Source organism: Pristiophorus japonicus, chromosome 9, assembly GCF_044704955.1.
Source record: "Pristiophorus japonicus isolate sPriJap1 chromosome 9, sPriJap1.hap1, whole genome shotgun sequence".
In the NCBI taxonomy this organism is placed as follows: domain Eukaryota; kingdom Metazoa; phylum Chordata; class Chondrichthyes; family Pristiophoridae; genus Pristiophorus; species Pristiophorus japonicus.
The window spans coordinates 38,466,884-38,483,915 of record NC_091985.1 but is presented as its reverse complement, the minus strand read 5'-3'; the positions used below and the strand labels follow the sequence as shown (position 1 = coordinate 38,483,915).

General features: G+C 45.4%; 1 protein-coding gene across 1 annotated transcript in view; it reads right to left on the bottom strand.

Annotated features, from left to right (window-relative positions):
- The window catches only part of ryr2a (ryanodine receptor 2a (cardiac)), a 924,147-nt gene that overhangs the window by 515,081 nt on the left and 392,034 nt on the right, over nucleotides 1–17,032 (bottom strand). Inside the window, exons 26-27 of the mRNA XM_070890953.1 lie at nucleotides 14,582–14,741; nucleotides 5,878–6,025 (exon numbers count right to left, since the gene is read on the bottom strand). Coding sequence (XP_070747054.1) covers nucleotides 5,878–6,025; nucleotides 14,582–14,741 — 308 coding nt within the window. The remainder of the gene's footprint in view (nucleotides 1–5,877; nucleotides 6,026–14,581; nucleotides 14,742–17,032) is intronic.

Here is a 17,032-nt window from a genome sequence, read left to right as displayed (position 1 = left end):
AAAAAAATCGGACCTAACTAAGTTACTCTGGAGCAAGTTGATTGGGGAAAATGGCGTTTTTTAAACTTACGCCAGAAAAACCAACTTACTCCAAAAAAATTGGAGCAAGTCATGGCCAAAATTGGGCCCAAATACAGGGCAGTCCATACTGGGTAAGACTCTCTGCCAACCACTCTGTAATTACAATTTACTTCCCTGACTTCATTAATTAGGAAGATAACTTTTTTACCTCGTGATCAGGAAATCTATCAGCCTGCTTGAATAGTGACTCAAGACTTTTCTGATTTCGGGGTTGAAATTGCCCACCGCTGGAAAAGGGGCACATGCACCTGTTTCTAGTGTTTTTACCGCCATGGTGGATGAAATGGCCTCTTGAGCAAACTTCCGTTCTTTAGCTTTTTTTTCGGCGGACCGGTAGTCGCTCATAATGGGGGCGGATATGTGCTGGTAAGCACATTAGAGGACATAGAAACATAGAAAATAGGTGCAGGAGTAGGCCATTCGGCACTTCTAGCCTGCATCATGGCTGATCATTCGCTTCAGTACCCCTTTCCTGCTTTCTCTCTATATCCTTTGATCCCTTTAGCCGTAAGGGCCATATCTAACTCCCTCTTGAATATATCTAACGAACTGGCATCAACAACTCTCTGCAGTAGAAAATTCCACACGTTTACAACTCTCTGAGTGAAGAAGTTTCTCCTCATCTCGGTCCTAAATGGCTTACCTCTTAACCTTTGGCAAGTCCAGAACCAGGGGTCACAGTCTAACATCGGGAACATTCTTCCTGCATCTAATCTGCCCAGCCTGTCAGAATTTTTTATGTTTCTATGAGATCTCCTCTCATTCTTCTGAACTCCAGTGAATACAGGCCCAGTCGATCCAGTCTCTCCTCATATGTCAGTCCTGCCATCCTGGCAATCAGTCTGGTGAACCTTCGCTGCACTCCCTCAATAGCAAGAACATCCTTCCTCAGATTAGGAGACCAAAACTGAACAAATATTCTAGATGAGGCCTCACCAAGGCCCTGTACAACTGCAGTAAGACCTCCCTGCTCCTATACTCAAATCCCCTAGCTATGAAGGCCAACATGCCATTTGCCTTCTTCACTGCCTGCTGTACCTGCATGCCAACTTTCAATGACTGATGTACCATGACACCCAGGTCTCGTTGCACCTCCCCTTTTCCTAATATGCCACCATTCAGATAAGATTCTGCCTTCCTGTTTTTGCCACCAAAGTGGATAACTTCACATTTATCTACATTATACGGCATCTGCAATCATTTGCCCACTCACCTAACCTGTCCAAGTCACTCTGCAGTCTCTTAGCATACTCCTCACAGCTCACACCGCCACCCAGCTTAGTGTCATCTGCAAACTCAGAGATATTACACTCAATTTCTTCATCTAAATCATTGATGTATATTGTAAATAGCTGGGGTCCCAGCACTGAGCCCTGCGGCACCCCACTAGTCACTGCCTGACATTCTGAAAAGGACCCGTTTATTCCGACTCTTTGCTTCCTGTCTGCCAACTAGTTCTCTATCCACATCAGTACATTACCCCCAGTACCATGTGCTTTAATTTTGCACACCAATCTCTTGTGTGGGACCTTGTCAAAAGCCTTTTGAAAGTCCAAAAACACCACATCCACTGGTTCTCCCTTATTCACTCTACTAGTTACATCCTCAAAAAATTCTAGAAGATTTGTCAAGCATGATTTCCCTTTCATAAATCCATGCTGACTTGGACCGATCCTGTCACTGCTTTCCAAATGCGCTGCTATTTCATCTTTAATAATTGATTCCAACATTTTCCCCACTACTGATGTCAGGCTAACTGGTCTATAATTCCCCGTTTTCTCTCTCCCTCCTTTTTTAAAAAGTGGTGTTCCATTCGCTACCCTCCAGTCTATAGGAACTGATCCAGAGTCGATAGACTGTTGGAAAATGATCACCAATGCATCCACTATTTCTAGGACCACTTCATTAAGTACTCTGGGATGCAGACTATCAGTCCCTGGGGATTTATCGGCCTTTAAACCCATCAATTTCCCTAACACAATTTCCTGACTAATAAGGATTTCCTTCAGTTCCTCTTTCAGGACCCTCGGACCTCTAGTATTTCAGGAAGGTTATTCGTATCTTCCTTCGTGAAGACAGAACCAAAGTATTTATTCCATTGGTCTGCCATTTCTTTGTTCCCCATTATAAATTCACCTGATTCTGATTGCAAGGGACCTACATTAGTCTTCACTAATCTTTTTCTCTTCACATATCTATAGAAGCTTTTGCAGTCAGTCCCAGCTAGTTTCCTCTCATACTCTATTTCCCCCCTCCTAATTAAACCCTTTGTCCTCCTCTGCTTAATTCTAAATTTTTCCCCAGTCCTCAGGTTTGCTGCTTTTTCTGACCAATTTATATGCCTCTTCCTTGGATTTCCCTTGTTAGCCACAGTTGAGCCACCTTCCTCGTTTTAATTTTACTCCAGGCAGGGATGTACAATTGTTGAAGTTCATCCATGTGATCTTCTAATGTCTGCCATTGCCTATCCACCGTCAACCCTTAAATATCATTCAACAGTCTATATTAGCCAATTCACGTCTCATACCGTCGAAGTTACCTTTTCTTAAGTTCAGGACCCTAGTCTCTGAATTAACTGTATCACTCTCCACCTTAATGAAGAGTTCTACCATATTATGGTCACTCTTCCCCAAGGGACCTCGCACAACAAGAATGCTAATTAGTCCTTTCTCATTACACATCACCCAGTCTAGGATGGCCAGCCCTCTAGTTGGTTCCTTGACATATTGGTCTAGAAAACCATCCCTAATACACTCCAGGAAATCCTCCTCCACCGTACTGCTACCAGTTTGGTTAGCCCAATCTATATGTAGATTAAAGTCGCCCATGATAACTGCTGTACCTTTATTGCACACATCCGAATTTCTTATTTGATGCTGTCCCCAACCTCACTACTACTATTTGGTGGTCTGTACACAACTCCTACTAGCGTTTTCTGCCCCTTTGGTGTGCCGCAGCTCTACCCATACAGATTCCACATCATCCAAGCTAATGTCCTTCCTTACTATTCGTTAATTTCCTCTTTAACCAGCAACGCTACCCCACCTCCTTTTCCTTCCTACATGTTGAATACCCCTGAATGTTGTGTTCCCAGCCTTGGTCACCCAGGAGCCATGTCTCCGTAATCCCAATTATTTCATATTCATTAATAGCAGTTAATTCGTCCACCTTATTACAAATACTCCTCGCATTGAGGCTTGTCTTCTTAACACACTTTGTTCCTTGAGAATTTTGCTGTAATGTGGCCCTTTTTGATTTTTGCCTTGGGTTTCTCTGCCTTTTTCTTCTTTCTATCTTTTGCTTCTGCCCCCATTCTACTTCCCTCTGTCTCCCTGCATAGGTTCCCATCCCCCTGCCATATTAGTTTAACGCCTCCCCAAAAGCACTAGCAAACACTCTCAAATGGACATTGGTTCCTGTCCTGCCGAGGTGCAGACCGTCCGGTTTGTACTGGTCCCACCTCCCCCAGAACCGGTTCCAATGTCACAGGAATTTGAATCCCTCCCTCCTGCACCACTCCTCAAGCCACGTATTCATCTTAGCTATCCTGCAATTCCTACTCTGACTAGCACATGGTACTGGTAGCAATCCTGAGATTACTACCTTTGAGGCCCTGCTTTTTAATTTAACTCCTAGCTCCCTAAATTCAGCTTGTAGGACCTCATCCCGTTTTTTACCTATATCGTTGGTACCTATATACACCACGACAACTGACTGTTCAACCTCCCCCTCCAAAATGTTCTGCAGCCGCTCCGAGACATCCTTGACCCTTGCACCAGGGAGGCAACATACCATCCTGGAGTCTCGATTGCGGCCGCAGAAACGCCTATCTATTCCCCTTAAAATAGAATCCCCATACCACTTGAGCTCTCCCACTCTTTTTCCTGCCCTTCTGTGCAGCAGAGCCATCCATGGTGCCATGAACTTAGCTGCTGCTGCCCTCCCCTGATGAGTCATCCCACTAACAGCACCCAAGGTGGTGTATCTATTTTGGAGGAGGATGACCGCAGGGGACCCCTGCAATACCTTCCTTCCGCTGCTCTGCCTGATAGTCACCCATTCCCTATTTGCCTGAGTAACCTTTACCGGCGGTGTGACCAACTCACTAAACATGCTATTCACGACATCTTCAGCATCGCGGATGCTCCAGAGTGAATCCATGTGCAGCTCCAGTGACACAATGCGGTCTGTCAGGAGCTGCAGCTGGATGCACTTCCTGCACATGTAATCGTCAGGGACACTGTGAGCATCCCTGACTTTCCACATAGCACAGGAGGAGTATGACACGGGTCTGGGCTCTCCTGCCATGACTTAACCCTTAAATTAACTTAATTTGGCAACAATGTCAAAGGTTACCTACTGATAAGGAAATGAAAAGAAGAAAAAAAAAGATTAATTATTCACCAATCCACCAGCCAATCACTTACCCGCTTGGCTGTGACGTCATCCTTCGATTTCTTTCTACTTCTTTGCTTTACCTTCAGCCTCTGCAGCAGCTGGCCCCTGAACTGCCGCCGCTCCTCTCGCTGCCGCCAACCTTATCCTTCTGCACCGCTCCTCTCGCGATGCTGGCTCCCGAACTGCTGCCGCCCCTCTCGCTGCCACCGTTCTTTATCCTCCCGCACTGCTCCTCTCGTGATGCTGCCCCCCGGACGTCATCGCGGCACCACGGCTCTCACCTTCACTTAAAGGGGAGAGCCTGCGCAATTTTTAAAGTTCGGTCCACTGGGCCACCAGGGAGGGTTTCGGCCGGGCCAGTGGCCTGGCACCCAAGATCCCGGGGGCATAGTTGTTGGCCCAACTGGCAGTCGGCCGACAGAAAAAACCGCAGCGATAGTGCATCCTCCTCTTTAATGGGAGCTGCGCCGCCATTTTAGAAGGCAACAGCCTCACTGCACCATCTGAAAAAAGTAGCTTTTGGCATCGCCCGGCAGGAGGAAGATTTTCTCGGTGGAATTTCGCTGCCGGGGAGAGGGAGGAACATTGGCGGTGCACACTCTGATGACACACTTAGGACGGATCGGCAGCAGCGGAGCGGTAGTGGGGGAGCAGGTCACCACAGGAGTGCAATTTTGATAATGGTGGCCATTATACGAAAAGTCAGAGGCCATTGCATTCCGCAGCATGGCCGCCGATTTCTGGTGGTAACAGGCCTTAGGGAAAGGGGCAATTTCAGTCCCTTAATAAATGTGAAACAATCAAAAAAAATAATCATTGAGTTGCGTTTTGGACTTGGGGCCAGTAATTGTGCGAGTACAATCGGTGCAAAACCTGTCTCAAAGGTCGCCACCAATGTCCATTGAGCACCTGGTTTCGCCACAGGGTCCTGAATGAAGATCTGTCATTTGGTTAATTTGATCCAATGTACAGTTCTTGTATAGTTTGCAGAAATGTTGATGCATTAGTCAGCTGCTGGCTTTCACTTTCAATTCCTCTCATAATAACTTCCCGATTCTGACCCTGCTGAGGGGGGCGGGGGGGGGGGGGGGGAAATCGTGAAGTGATGGCACATGCTTCCCCCTAGGTGAGGAAGGAAAATCATATTCATGGACATCTCCTAACATTCAACTCAAGAGGCCTGACAGATAATCTCCAGCCATCTTCTCAACTCGGGAATGGTGTATAGTACAGGAAGAAGTGAAGAAAGAGGCAACAACAGTTATTAAAAAAACACACTGCCCAAACATTACGGTATTTTGCAATTAGCTTCTACTGTGAAGACATAGCTGATAGTCTTGTATCATTACGTGTCTTGGTATGTCATCTTAGGTGTAAGAAGAAAGAGTTGAAATGTACCATGGTCTTGATCTGGTGCCTCTAAATTATATCCATATCCGAGAAGTGTGCGAACTGCCTCACGCAGGCTGTCCTTGTTGGACTTTTTTGTGCGCTCATCCAAAAGGGTATATGGAACCAGACGAGGGTTTCTTCTGTTTTTGACATCCTGTAATAAAATAAACACATTAAGAAATAACAACAAAAAACAGAACTGCTGCCCGCAGTAACATGTTACAATTAGGCAGCCTAATGTAAGTCTCAGTAATTAGCTTTCACGTTGGGGAGGGGAGCAGACATTGTCCGAGTATGATTCAGTACAGGGAGATGTCTGATAAACATTCATTGCAAATGAGTTCTCGTCATATCCAAATCTGCTCCCAAGTCGGCATGAGGCAACAAGATAAACATTTACATTATGCAAACACTCTGGAGCATCAAATGTGCCGCACAATGCCGATGCTGGATATTTATTTGCACCGATAATTTCTCACAAATGATGACAGTCATGTCCGCACGATGAGGCACTGGGTAGAAAGCAGGCAATTGCCGACTGTGAGGAGGCAAGAAAAATGGATAATCATCCTGAACTGCTCTTCAACCTTCCAAATAGCCTGTTTTAGAGCAGCAGCAGGGAAACACTGTGAATGGTACAGGTGCAGTATCCAAAATTCGGAGTTCCGGAATCCGGTACATACAGCTGGAGAAAGCGCATGTCTCATGGGAAGACCATCAGGAAAATGAAAGGGGGTTCCCTGATCAGTTGGTTCAACCAGTAAATAAGCTGTACAGACCTGAAAATTGGTACAAAATAAAAGGTGCAACTCCTGAACAGGCAGGTGGCCAGCCGAATTTCCACTGCCATGGATCAGGCGACAAAGATCAACCAGAAATGAAGCTTGTAAGTGAGGTGCTCTCCCAGTGATTCTGCAAACTTCAGCAGGGGTCAGTGTTGGAGGGCATCAGTGTGCCCGATCTTAGCGAAACCCCTAGGATCACCCCTATAGAATTTGAGGAGGCTTAAGAATGTCCCCCTGTATTTCCTTGGTGAATGTGCGGTATTAGAAACAAAGAACAAACTTGCATTTATATAGCAACTTTCACGACATCCTAAAGCACTTCACATCCAATGAAGCACTTTTAAAGTGAAGTCCCCGTTGTTATGGTTTTTTTTTTAAGTTATGATGGTTGAGGGATAAATGGGAGAATTCCCCTGCTCTTCTTCCAATAATGCCTGAGAGGGTCTTGGTTAAACATCTCAGCAGAAAGACATCATCCCCAACAGTGCTGCATTCATTCATTACTGCGCTGAAGTGTCAGCCTACAGTATGTACTCAAATCTCTGGAGTGGGGTTTGAACCCACAACCTGCTGCCAACGCCCTATCACTGAGCCACGGTCAACGTACAATTTATTCATTCCTCTGTTAAGAGTTAAAATGCAACAAATATAAGATGCAGAAGATTGAAGAACTCATTTTACTTTCCGAAAGTTGCACACCATCCTGACTTGGAAGTATATCGACGTGCCTTCATCGTCGCTGGGTCAAAATCCTGGAACGCCCTCCCTAACAGCATTGTGGGAGTACCTTCACCACACAAACTGCAACGGTTCAAGAAGGCGGCTCACCACCATGTTCTCAAGGGAAAATAGGGATGGGTAATAAATGCTGGCCTTGTCAGCAACACCCACATCCCAGAATGAATTAAAAAAGTAAGTGGAGAAATATATTAGATACAGTTGTTCAGAGTGCTGTATCTAATTAACCCAGTAAAGTCATTTTACCAATCAACCCCATGCATTGGAAATTCAATTTGGAGGATCCAAGTGTTTGTACATTCTGTGACATCCCAGCGCGGGATTCACTGCAACCTGTTAAGGATCTGTAAATGGGACACCAGGAACCTTCTCCCTCAGTCACAATATGCTGAAGACTACCAGCTTTCGTCTACTATCTGTAAAAAGATCATTTTTCACGTCGGAGAGATAAAAAGGAATCTGTGGCGAGTCCAGGAGATATTTACCAATGGAAGGAGTCGGATAGCTGTTTTTTGTTTAGGCGGCAACCTTGGTTTCTAAGCAATTATTTAAATAGTGATAAATGCAAATTGTGTTCTGTACTAGAAAATGAATGCTGCATGGTTTGTCAAGGCAACGTTAATTCAGTAACATATAATTTTCTGCAGCTCATAACTGCTTTTTAAAATCACAATATTTGGTCATAAAGGGTCTTGAAACAGTAAAAAAAAATTCTCATGTAATAAATGTTAGTTCATGCTCTGGGCGCTTCAGCCCACAGTTTAAAATGTTCTTGGCTTTGCATGGACATGAGGGATCAAAGTTAAGGGAGTTCATAAATGCCAGCTGTTGAGTTCTTCAGGGGATATAATTCTGTAGTACCCTGTACAGAAATACTCCCAACATTAACACTGCCGAGAAGTAGCACGAGTTCAACAAGATTGTTTGCGCAAGGTCCTTAGAACACAGCATGTGAGGGATGGGGCTAAGACACAGTTACAATAGTGGTACTAGATCACTTTGCACAGTGCAGAGGCAAGTCTGCATTACCAGACATGAGAACATTTGATGCAGTAAAAGGTTTTTTTTTAAATGAAGGGTTTTTGCACTGTGATGCAACACTATACTCCTTCAAGTCCAATGTGGAATACAACAAAATGCATGAAGGGGGAGAATTTCACGGGGTTCTCTCAATCTCTCACCGTATCTTTAGTGAAAGATTGGCAGAACCTCAAGAGACATGGTGCAATCGGCCGCTGTTAGCCATTTCTCCATAGTCCTGCAGCCGCCACAAGAAGATCGTGGAGGTGCAGCTAATCGCTGCCATGACGATGATGTCAGGGACGCTCCAGTCCACTCCAACTGAGTGGCTCCCGGTGCTGTCCCACATTGCCCCACCTGCCATTCGCCAGGGCACCACCGTGTTCCGTGAGATGGAAAAAATCGTGAGCAACATCGAGCTTCCCGTTCGCGAAGACTTTAAAAACCCACCACGAAAGCGCTTAAAATCGCACTGGCCATTCTGGGAAACAGCAGTCAATATTCACACAGCTGGTATCAGCCCACTATCCGGATGTACAGAATCGTGGGACGCATGCAACATATAGAACAAACACCTCATCACTGATCCAACAGCAGAGGTCCCTGGCTTCGACCTCCCTCGAAGATTGTGGACAGTGCCCAACCGAATCCACACAGGGCATGGACGATGCACCCACCTGCTCCACAAGAGGAAGATGAGGGACGACCCGAAGTGCGACTGTGGCCATGAGTCCCAGACCATGGAACACATCACATCAACCTGCTCACTAATCTGTTGCAGGAGGCACCTCATTTCTCCACTCAGCATCTCAGGAGGCCATCGAAACCATCTATTTCCTTCCCTAGAGCGTATCAGTGAACCAGTTAGGTTTTAAGATAATCTGACTGAATAAAACACTAGTTAGGCCACAGCTGGAGTACTGCGTGCAGTTCTGGTCACTACATTATAGGAACAATGTGATTGCACTAGAGAGGAGATTTACAAGGATGTTGCGTGGACTGGAGAATTTTAGGTATGAGGAATGATTGGATAGGCTGGATTTGTTTTCTTTGGAACAGAGGAAGCTGAGGGGAGACCTTATTGAGGTGTATAAAATTATGAGAGGAGTAAATAGAGTGAGCGGAGGGGGGGGGGGGCAGTTACTGGATGTGTGATACTTTGTGTAGGAGGGGATTCAGGCCCCAGAGTTCTGGATTAGCTGAAGTTTGTTTAGTTCAGAGGAGTGCAGCTCAACGAGGAGAGCCTGAAATAAAATGATCCTCAGGGTGATGAAGGCTTAGATGAAGGTTCCGCCAACAATAAGGACAGGTAGAGGTGGTGTAAGCGGACAATATTTTGGGAGGTGGATGAGTGCACTCTTGGCAACAAGCATGGGGTAGAAATTTCAGCTGAGAGTCAGACAGATCTCTGAGATTGTCCATTACTGGACTCAACCTAAACGAGCTGCCACAGGAATTGTCTGTAATGTATTTGCTTAATGGGTTCTTTGTTTAAGAATTCATAGCAACGCATTGCTATTAAGAACTAGTTGATTTATTAGCAAAGGTTTAACAATCACATTACACATTACCAGTTCAACTATTTTAGTTGTGCATTTTAAACAAATGCCCCCTGCAAGGGGGGGTCACACTCCAAAATAATTTTTTTTTCCAATGCCCCTTTTTTTTGGAGGGGGATGTTTAGGGCACTAAAAACAGAAATTATACAAGTGCCCCCTGGCTAAAAGGAGGGGGGGGGCGGCACTAAAACTGGCAAATTAAACAAATTAACATTTAGACATAAAATCAAATTAAAATTTGGTTGCCAGGAGCGATGATGCACTCCAGTCCCTCCGGCGCCCACCTCTCGCGGAAGGCCATGAGCGTACCAGTGGACACCGCGTGCTCCATCTCCAGGGACACCCTTGCTCGGATGTAACCGCGGAAGAGAGGCAGCAGTTGGGCTGAACGACCCCCTCGACCGCCCACTGCCTGGACCGGCTGATGGCCCCCACAACAGCTCTACAACTCTTTTGTTGTAAGACAATTAAATCATTAAAACAGGTGTCCCCTGATTAAGGGGCGGGGGGGGGGGAACACTCCAAACACTTTCAAACAAGTACCCCGTTGAAGCTGTGAGCATACTCACAGGTGCGTACATTACAGCACCAGATTCGCATTGGCACTGGTGAGAGTGAAATGGGATCGTTTCCATTTTGCCTACAGGCAGGGAAGTGGACCTGAGTCCATGATCGGATCAGCCATGATCGTATTAAATGGCGGATTAGGCTCGAGGGGCAGTATGGCCTACTCCTGCTCCCATTTCTTATGTTACTTCAGGCACAGAGGCAGTTGCTGCTAATACTTAATTTTTTTCAACATAATGGGAAATGTCATAAAATGCAATCATAATTCTTCACAGTACTAAATAAATTTTAACTGCCCGTCTGCTGTTAGTTGACAGAGTGCAAAAGGGGATGACTTATAATATACTTTTTAATCAAATAGAGTGTATTTTTAATGGATATTAAATCATATGAAGTTGTAAGATAAATCATTCTAATATTTCAAGTCCTTTAAACTTTGATCTTGAAGGTGCGATCTGTGCCCCAATAATTTCTTTGTGACAGATAAATGACTTGCTTTATTGAAATACTGCAATTGTTTCATATTAATGAAGTTTTATTTTAACACAACAGAATTATTAATATGTATAATTAATCAAAACTCTCCTTGCATATTAATTTCCATATCTACATTGAAATCTGAACTGCTGTTCGAACTTCACTTTTAAGGACCACCGTATAAACATAGTTCCATACAAAGCAGATGTGGTAGAAGTCGAAAAATACACATACAATTCATTTGAACATAATTATTTTTAGGAACAGGTAAAGGACATTAGGTCCAACTACCCTTTCTTTCTTTATGAATGTCAAAGCCACGTGCCTGCCTTATTACCATATTCCTCAATTGCATCTCTCTTCAGAAATGCACCTGAACCCTCAAACCCATTTTTGCTGTCACTTGAATGTCCTTCCCTGGTAACTTGTCTATAATTCTATTACCTTTGTATATTGTGTGGCAGAGCAAGTAAAATGTCCTTATAGTTGCGTAGTTTGTGCACAGAGCTGAGTACATGGGTGTCAATATCAGGAATTGTTGTCTGATAGGAAGAAGAGTTTAAATGTACGTAGTGGGTTTTCATTTGTTTACCAGTCTCTCTATGACATCCATATTTCATGGTGGATATTCATTTATCTGAACAATAAAATGGTGTCACCCTTGGCTGAGGTAGTTCTCTCACCTCTGAAGGCAGGCACGTGGGTTTGACATTTCTGAGTCAGAAGGTTCAAGCCCGCATTCCAGAGATTGAGCACATATTCCAGGCTGACACTTTAGTGTATTACTGCACTATCGGAGGTGCATCTTTTGGAGATGTTAAACTGAGGCCCCCTCTGTCCTCTCAAATGAGAAAAGATCCCATGGCACTATTTGAAAAAGAGCAGGGGAGTTCTCCCGTGTGTTCTGGCCAATATTTATCACTCAAAAAACATAACTAAAAAACAGATTATCTGGCCACTTATCTCATTATTGCTTGTGAGATCTTGCTGAGCACAAATTGGCTGCCGCATTTCCCTGCATTGCAACAGTGACTACACTTCAAAAAGTGCTTCATTGGCTGTAAAGGATTTTGGGACCTCTTAAAATTGCAAGAGGTGCTATATAAATGTAAGTCATTCAGTCTGTCTTTCTTTCTTATCATGGAAGTGCAGATTGTCTGAGCAGGTTCTATACATGATGTGGTAAGCCAGATCAGACAAGATGTCTTTTATTTCTCCTACTATCTCATGTTATGAATTTATTTTTTTATATAGCAGTCAGGGAAATATGTAGCCTAATAATGCACAGTTCCCAATCTTTGGCTTGTGATCTCGGGGGAGGAGATCACAAGTACTTGTTGGCTGGTCCCAGCCCCGACCTCATCTTAGTTCCATTTGTGTGGTGCATTTATCCAATACGCCAGTGGGAGAGTTGGAACTTTAAAGAAAAGAAAAACTTCTGTATTTGCAAATAAAACTAGCTAAGTTCCATCATTGTCTGCAATTCTATCATTCAAATGTTATTGCATTGAACCTGCTGCTTACAGACAATGTGACCTAATAACCCTGATACTTTGCCAGTATCAATTCTGGAGGTTCTACTGCCACATCATTCTCTGCCCAAAGCCCTTCTCAGTAAGGTAAACGTTTTCTTTTGGTGCTCCTTTGGCAGTAGTGAAATACTACAGGCGACCAGCACCAAGAAAACATCTTCCAGAAGAAAAGGGGAAATAATTGCTGAGAAGCACTGTAATTTCATTGCACTAAAAATAAAATACTTGAAATATATGGAGCTAAGATTCCAAGGAACATTGTAGAGAGAGAGACAGGAGAGGCCATTCAACCCATCGAGCCTGTTCCGTCATTCAATGAGATCGTGGGTGATCTGTACCTCAACTCCATTCGCCCGCCTGTGTTCCGAATCCCATGACTGACCTACCGAATAAAAATCTGTCCATCTCAATCTTGAAAATTTCAATTGGCCCAGCATCCACAATCTTTTGGAGAAGAAAATTCCAGATTTCCACTATCCCTTGTGTGAATAAGTGCTTCCTGATTTCACTCCTGAATAGCCTAGCTCTAATTTTAAGATTATGCTCTCTTGTTCTGGAGGAGGGAAAAAAAAAAGAGGAAAAAAGCTTCCCTGTATCTACTCTAGCGAATTCCGATCGAAATTCTTATCCATTTCAAACGCCTCAGTTGGATCACGCCTCAACCTTCTAAATTAAAGGGAATGCAAACCAAATCTATGCAATCTGTACTCATAATTTAACCCATTATGCTCTGGTGAATTTGCACTGAACCGCTTCCAAGGCATTCCTGAGGCATGGTGCTGAAAGCTGAGTGCTGAAGAGTCAGGTAGTGTGTAGAGTGACAGTGTGCCTGTGTGCCTGTGTGTGTGTGTGTGTGTGTGTGTGTGTGTGTGTGTGTGTGTGGGGGAGGTGGGGGTAGTGGATGGAGAGGTGGAATTTGCAGCAGAATCCAGATGCATCAGATTTCTGCCCTGTGTCAGATCTAGTCCAAAAATCCAGTCAAGGGAATCAGAAAGACTTTCACCTACCCTCCCTGCATCCAGAGACTGTTTCAGCAATGTGTCTGCGTGAGTTCCTGGAAACTGTGTCCTGGCCAGTATTGAGGACAGCTGAGGGCAGGTGTGAGTTACACTGAGGGATCATTAAAGGCCCTAAGACTGCAGGGTGGGGAAATTGATTTTCCTGCCTGCAGTCAGGGCGGTTGGCACCTCTGCTGTGCATTGGCTCTATGATTCAGGCTGGCTCCACCACAGTTCCGCCTATCTGTAAAACAATGTGGCGTGCACCAGCCCAGGGCTGAAATGCAGCACTGGCTCTGCCGGTAGCATGAATCCAAAGCAGCTTTCCACCAACAACAGAGTGTTTTTGTAGCTGGCAGCACATCGAGTGCCTGAAGCACCTTGGGATGTGTAACTACGTTAAAGGCGCTATATAAATACAAGTTGTTGTTTTGCTGTTTCTAGCCTGAACCGTGGAAACGGTGATGGTCCCCAGGGAATGGTCACGGTTTGTAAGAAATAGGAGCAGGAGTAGGCCATTTAACCCCTCGAGCCTGCTCTGCCATTCAACAAGATCATGGCTGATCTGATCCTGGCCTCGACGTCAATTCCTCGTCCGCTCCCCATAACCCTTATCGTTCAAAAATCTGTCTATCTCCAACTTAAGTATATTCAATGACCCAGCCTCCACAGCTCTCTGGGTAGGGAATTCCAAAGATTCATGGTTTACAACTTTAAAACTACCAAGGCAAGTAAATCTAGCTGCTGAAGGCCAGACCCTCCCATTTCCTGTCCACCCACCCCACTGAAGCAGTTCTGCAGTATAAATGCAGTGTTAAAGATAAATGCATGTCTCTGCAACTGCACCAGGTCTGCAGCCTGAAAGATGGATCAGCGTGCTGCAGTCTCATATTCAGCTGGCAATGGGCTCATTAAAAATGCAAAAGCTATTGAAACTTTCATAGTTTCCATTCTGTCAAATCAGCAGCAAGTCCCTTGAGGCAATAATTTAGGATTATGACATTCATTGCAAAAACCGGCAGGATACAGCTTACCTGCTGAATGCCATAGGTCCAGCCCTGCCTGATGCGGTCCCTAGCCCAGACATTGTGGGCGTTCTCTGCCAGTTTATCCACCATGGCCTCCTGGGTTGAGGTTAATTTGATGTGGCTCAGGTCCATCGGAGCTGGCTTGTAGCCACTTGGTAGCTGGTAGCTGCGTCAGAAAACACAGTGCTTCTCATTAGTCATTTTCAGTTGTGTTAAGGTATTATACTGTAAAGTTCAGAGCATCAACCACACACACCAGTTTGCAGTGTTACAATGTGTACCTGGAACCTTGACAGCAGCTGTGCTTTTTAGACTAGCCTACCAACAACGCCTGTTTACAATATTGCTCAAGTTGACAAATAGATTCTGTTTGGTACAACAGCAATGTACTGCGGATGTTGGAATCCAAAACAAAAACAGAAAATGCTGGGAACACTCAGCAGGCCAGACAGCATCCGTGGAGAGAGAAACAGACCTAACGTTTCAGGTCTGTGACTTTTCGTCAGAACTGGAAAAGTTAGAGATATAACAGATTGCTCCAGTCCTACTCAGCTCCCCTCCCTCACCTCTTTTTTTGGTACATTAATGACTGTATTGGTTCCATCTCGCCCAGAACTAGAAAATTTCATGCACTTTGCTTCCAATTTCCACCCTTTCCTCACCTTCACATGGTCCATCTCCAACTCTACCCTTCCCTTCCTCGACTTCTCTGTCTCCATTTCTGGGGATGGCCTATCGACCAATATCCACTAAAAGCTCACTGACTCCCATCGCTACCTGGGCTACACTTCCTCCCACCTGGCTTCCTGTTCGGGCAATGGGCTCAATTTTCCCCAACCCCTTTTTTCGGCGCACTCACCCGAGATGCGCTGACTTTTGTGCGCTGGAAACGGCGCCGAAAAAATGTGCCCCCATCCTGGTCGCTCTGCCGAGTGCCCTGGGTCCTGGCGCGGCGTATATAGTGGCGTGCGGGTGCGGAGCTACAGTCCTGCACCGAAAACAGTGCCGGCAGCTGTCCACATGCGCAGTGGAGACTGTGCACATGCTCCGTGCCCTCCCAGCGCGTCCTGCAGGCTGTGAGCAACACCCGATGCTCACTGCCCCTATCCCTGGCCGAATGGTTTCCCACACTAGCCGGGGCGGGCCCGCTGAGGATTTCTCTCCCCCTTCACCGATGCTGCTGTGGATCTCTCTTTCCCCACCGCTCCCCCAGTTCACAGATGCCGCGTTGAGCCTAGCCTCCCGGTGTGCGTCTTGCCGCCCCTATCCCAGACCGAATGGCCTCCGCACAGGCCGGCCGCTGCCGAGTTTAGTTGAAGGTAGGATTTACTTCAGTTCTTTATTTGTTAATTCAATTTTTAACTTCAGTTCTTTATTTTTTATTGAATGCTTATTACTTTTTGTGCTTTGTTTAGTGCTTTATAAGTACTAACCTGCGCTGATTTCTTAACTGCCCGCATGGTTTTTCAGAGCTGGCCACAAACGCTGACCTAAGTCGATTTGGAGTAAGTTTTAGCTGGCCAAAGTGGCATAAATGGCCAAAACTGGCTGGGAACACCCTCTTTTGAAAAAAAACTCAACTAAAAAAAATCGTATCTAACTGAGTTACTCTGGAGCAAGTTTATTGGGGAAAGTGGAGTTTTTTAAACTTACGCCAGAAAAACCAACTTACTCCAAAAAAATTGGAGCAAGTCATGGCCAAAATTGAGCCCTCTATTCCATACTCACAGTTTCTCCGTCTCAGGCGCATCTGTTCTGACGATGCCACCTTCCAGACTAGAACTTCTGATATGTATTCCCTTTTCCTCAACCGAGGATTCCGCTCTACCGTGATTAACATGGCCCTCGACCGTATTCGTGCCATTTCCCGCACTTCTACTCTCACCTCTTCCCCTCTCTCCCAGAACCACAATAGAGTTTCCCTCGTCCTCACCTTTCACCCCATCAACCTCCACATTCAACAGATCATCCTCCGCCATTTCCGCCACCTCCAACATGATCCCACCACCAATTACATCTTCCCCTTCCCTCCCAGCATTCCGAAGGGACCGCTCCCTTCGAGACACCCTGGTCCATTCCACAATCACTCCCAGCACCCCCTCCCCTTCCCACAGCACCTTCTCATGCAAGCGCAGGAGATGCAATACCTGCCCCTTTATCTCCCCCCTTCCGCCCCAAACATTCCTTCCAGCTGAAACAGTGATTTACTGCTGCTTCTTGCAATTTAGTATACTGTATTCGCTGCTCATGATGTTGTCTTTAGATTGGAGAGACCAAACGTTGATTGGTTAACTGCTTTGTGGAACACCTCCATTCAGTCCGTAAGGGTAACCCCGAGCTTCCGGTTGCCTGTCACTTTAATTCTCCGTTCCACTCGCACTCTAACCTCTCTGTCCTCGGCCTCTTACACTGTTCCAACGAAACTCAATGTAAGCTCGAGGAACAGCACCTCATCGT